Here is a 4,350-nt window from a genome sequence, read left to right as displayed (position 1 = left end):
AAAATATGGCGGCGATGCATTTCCTGTGCTCACGTCGCTTTAGACATGAGGCCCCAGAACCGGTCCATTTAGACAAAACAGAGCCTGGAGGAACCAGCAGCAGACAGTCCTCGTTTCCCCTTGACCTGCTGGACAGACAGGAAGCAGCCGGACAGACAGGAAGCAGCCGGACAGACAGGAAGCAGCCGGACAGACAGGAAGCAGCCGGACAGACAGGAAGCAGCCGGCCGTCCATCCACTGGACTCACCAGCGTCCTGCAGAGTGTCCTCTGTCTCCGGACTTTGTCCCTCAGTGTCCTCAGGTAGAGGTAGTTAAGGTCTGAAAAATCACAGAGTGTCAGCCAAGCATGGTGGTTCTGGTTCTGACCCAGACCCGTCAGGCGGTCCTAGCGTACCTGGGAAGCTGGGTCCGACCTTCAGCTTGGGTTCTGGGGGCTGGACTGCAACAGAAACACAGGTCAGACAGCAGAACCTTACAGGAGGACCGGACTGGACAGAAACTCACAGGCTCCTCGGAACCAGGACCGGAAGTCTTGCAGAACCGACCGCTTCCTCTTCCTCTTCCCCCCGTCATCCAGACCGTCAGGAACCCGGTAGCACCTCCCTGAGGAAGAGGAGGAGGAGGAAGAGCAGTATCAGAAGTCAGCCTGAGACGGTGAAGCATCAGAACCGGGTCGGTCCAGGTCTCACCTGGTGTGAGGGGCCGGTCTCCTCCCAGGGCGGCATACGGGTCATGGAGGGTCCAGTTACTCACCTGGAACACCTGAGAGTCAGCCTGAGGAAGAGGAGTGGCGTGATGAAGGTGAAATGGCTCTTACAGCAGCTGGAGGCTCCTCCTCTTCCTCCTGCCGCGCCGCAGCATGCCGTATCAGCCGGCCTTCACCCTGGAACCAGAACCAGAACCCATGAGAACCAGAAGCCAATCAGAACCAGAACCGTCTTCAGGAGGCTGTCCGCACCAAGACCTGTTGCCGCTCGATGTGCTCCTCCAGGTCCGGTTCCAGGTTCAGTTCCTCCTGGACAGGAAGGAAGTCTTCTGCAGAGCCTCCTGCAGCTTCATCGGGGTCAAAGGTCACAGCAGATTCAGCTGCAGGAGGGAGCAGGAAGTCAGCAGGTCACCCTGTGACCAGCAGGGGGAACCGTCGCGGAGCAGTAGCCTACCTGCAGCTGATTGGTCCAGCAGGAACCTGGAGGCTGCAGCTGATTGGAGCATCAGGACGATGAGGTCATCAGGTCCCGGCAGGAACAGGTTGACCCGGAAGTCCTTCTGGCTGCACAGCACCTCCCCCCCAACACTATAGGGGTTATGGGGGGGAGGACATGAGACACAGCAGAGGACAGAGGGACAGAGGGACATGAGACGGGGACAAACCTGATGAGAGGCAGCTTGTTCTTCTCCTGAGTCTCAGGAGGGATCAGGGCCTCTGGAGGCAGAGGAACCACACTGATGTCCTGTAGGGGACAGGAGACAGGCTGAGGGACAGGAGACAGGCTGAGGGACAGGAGACAGGCTGAGGGACAGACACTCACTGTGTGAGGCTCCGTCCTTGGGGACGTGGCAGACTCGTCCAGCTCCAGAGGAGTGAACTGCAGCAGAGAGAAGCAGTGCCTACATTACCCAGAATGCTCAGCACCCTGTCACAGCCAGCTTCCTGTTCTCACCACAGCCAGATCCTCAGCTTCCTGCTCCGTCTGGTCTGCTGCTGCTGCCCCCTGCTGGGCTGCTGCCGCCCGACTGCGCCTGGAGACACACCAGAACCAGAACTAGAACCAGAACCAGAACACGACCCACTGGACCCTCAGGCGGCACTGCTCACTTCTTGTTGTCGCTGATGAACTCCAGAGTCTGGAACACCAAGCTGTGGAGCAGCTCCACCTGCAACACCAGAGACGGGAAGCCGTGACGTCACACTGACCCCGCCCACACAATGACGTCACACTGAGCCGCCCCTCCCACCTTCTTGCTGTAGATGCAGGTAGAGCCCTGGATGAGCAGCGCAGCCTCAGCGAAGTTCAACCTGGTTCTCCCTCCGTCAAAGGTGATGCACATCTCATCCAGCTGCAGCCAGGTACAGAGGTGGACAGAGGTCAAAGGTCATAGAGGCCACATGAGGTTTCTACCTAACAGGAAGCTCACCTCCTCCAGGTAGTCGTTGAGCTCTGACGCCACATCGATCTCCCAGTTCTTGGTGAGCTCTCTGATTGGCTGCAGCAGGTGGGAGTACCTGCTCTCTGTGGACTCCATGACACCTGGAGGGACGGATAGGTGAGAGGACAGAAGAGACGCATTCTGGGCAAGAACCAAGAACCTGAGACCATTTGAGTCGACGCTAAAGCCAATGAACCAGTTGAACTAAAAGTTCTGATCAGAGCCGGACCTCTGAGCAGAACCAACAGGGATCTACATCAGGGACCAGGACCAACCAGTAAACCTCTATGGAACGGTTTCAAACGGGTAAACAGCTGGGCCTGGTTCCAAAGAAGCTGCAATGTTCCTGCTGCTCGATGTCCAGAACCAGAACCTGATCGGGAGGGCTGGCTAATAGTGTGCAATGGAGGTCGGAACCACTCCAGAACCCAGACAAAGCTGAAGTTGGTTTCCGACTCCAGCTTCCAGTTCAGGAAATGGCTAACGGGCGATTCCACCTAATTATTCACGACTTTCCGCATCTTTAATCAACTCTAGTTAAAAAAAACTACAACACCTGGACACTCCAAACCTGGACTGGGTTATTCTGCTCTAACAGCAGAATATTTAAAACCATGTTTGGGATTTGTGAAACTTCAATAAAGTTCTGATGACTATTCACACTTGCTCCATGCAGGTTTGTTCAAATTCAACTTCAATTAATCCCAAAGGGAATTAAATGTTGATGTAACCCATTAATTCTTCAAAGTGTTATTGTAGATGGTGATGGCTGTTGGAAGCAGCGGTCTGTTAAGTGAAGTGAAGTTTCACAAATCAAATGAAGGTTTAACAAATCCCAGACATGGTTTTAAATATTCTGCTATTAGAGCAGAATAATCCAGTCCAGGTTTGAAGTGTCTAGGTGTTGTAGTTTTGGAATTAGAGCAGTTCTGTGAATTAGAGCAGTGTGACCGAGATCCAAAAAAAGGACAAAAATTGTCCTTTATTGAAGTTTCACAAATCNCCATGCAGGTTTGTTCAAATTCAATTAATCCCAAAGGGAATTAAATGTCGGTGCAACTCATTCATTCTTCAAAGTGTCATTGTAGATGGTGATGGCTGTTGGAAGCAGCGGTCTGTGAAGTGAAGTTTCACAAATCCCAAACATGGTTTTAAATATTCTGCTATTAGAGCAGAATAATCCAGTCCAGGTTTGAAGTGTCTCTAGGTGTTGTAGTTTTGGAATTAGAGCAGTTCTGTGAATTAGAGCAGTGTGACCGAGATCCAAAAAAAGGACAAAAATTGTCCTTTATTGAAGTTTCACAAATCCCAGACATGGTTCTAAATATTCTACTACTATTTGAGAATAATCCAGTCCTGGTTTGAAGAGTCTAGGTGTTATAGTTTTTTAACTAGAGTAGATTATAGATGCGAAAGGCAGTTAAAAATTAGGTGAACTCGCCCTTTAGCCATTTCCCGAAGCGGAGAGAAGGACCTCGCTGCAGCAAACCCCCCCGCCAGTCTCTTACCTTATTTGGAAATGGGACCATTGCACTCCGGAAGTTAAGGGGGCGCTATTTCCTATTTTATCCGCGTTCTCCCGTTTTAATTTTCTTTTGAAATCTGTGATATAGCTTCAACTGTAGGAAGGAGTTTCTCTCTCAGCATGTATTTGAACTTCTCTCTTTTATTTACTTCAGCGCAGCTCACAGTTTTTTTTTAACAATTTCCATTGCTTTCAGTGTACTTCTAAATCTGCTCCTTTTTCGTATCTTTTCGGGTCTCCTACTGCCTCTAGTGGCGTGGTGGTGGTAGCACAACTAATATAAATACATTACTAAATCAGAATACCAAAGTCTTTATTATTTATTATTAATTCTCGCATAACTGGAACCACAAAAGATAAAGTTCCTCACAAAACACCATACCTTTTAATTGTCTTAAGGAAGCAGAGCTAATTAAATGACATAAACAAGACCTGGAAGTAGGGCTGAAACGATTCCTCGAATGATTCGAGTACCTCGATTACTAAAATTCCTCGAGGAAAATTTACCTGCCTCGAAGCTTCGTTAATTTATGTTTTATTAGTTAGCGCACCGTGTTCCGGCCGGGACTTCATTTGCGTTGCGCGAAGCTCTCACTTCCGCCTCTGAGTTGTTGACAAAAGCTAAGTCTCAGCGGCATAAAGTCCCAGAGGTGGGGACTCGAGTCACATGACTTGG

General features: G+C 50.3%; 1 protein-coding gene across 1 annotated transcript in view; it reads right to left on the bottom strand.

Annotated features, from left to right (window-relative positions):
* Window positions 1-4,350, bottom strand: part of ncaph2 (non-SMC condensin II complex, subunit H2) — a 9,048-nt gene that overhangs the window by 2,621 nt on the left and 2,077 nt on the right. The window contains exons 2-14 of the mRNA XM_016666897.1: window positions 2,138-2,250; window positions 1,958-2,059; window positions 1,818-1,876; window positions 1,663-1,741; window positions 1,531-1,587; window positions 1,373-1,452; window positions 1,162-1,295; window positions 960-1,087; window positions 819-884; window positions 691-754; window positions 506-604; window positions 396-440; window positions 249-319 (exon numbers count right to left, since the gene is read on the bottom strand). Coding sequence (XP_016522383.1) covers window positions 249-319; window positions 396-440; window positions 506-604; window positions 691-754; window positions 819-884; window positions 960-1,087; window positions 1,162-1,295; window positions 1,373-1,452; window positions 1,531-1,587; window positions 1,663-1,741; window positions 1,818-1,876; window positions 1,958-2,059; window positions 2,138-2,245 — 1,092 coding nt within the window. The 5' untranslated portion in view covers window positions 2,246-2,250. The remainder of the gene's footprint in view (window positions 1-248; window positions 320-395; window positions 441-505; window positions 605-690; window positions 755-818; window positions 885-959; window positions 1,088-1,161; window positions 1,296-1,372; window positions 1,453-1,530; window positions 1,588-1,662; window positions 1,742-1,817; window positions 1,877-1,957; window positions 2,060-2,137; window positions 2,251-4,350) is intronic.

This window comes from Poecilia formosa, unplaced genomic scaffold (assembly GCF_000485575.1).
Source record: "Poecilia formosa unplaced genomic scaffold, Poecilia_formosa-5.1.2 Scaffold835, whole genome shotgun sequence".
Classification (NCBI taxonomy): Eukaryota; Metazoa; Chordata; class Actinopteri; order Cyprinodontiformes; family Poeciliidae; genus Poecilia; species Poecilia formosa.
This window is presented reverse-complemented; position numbering and strand designations above follow the sequence as displayed.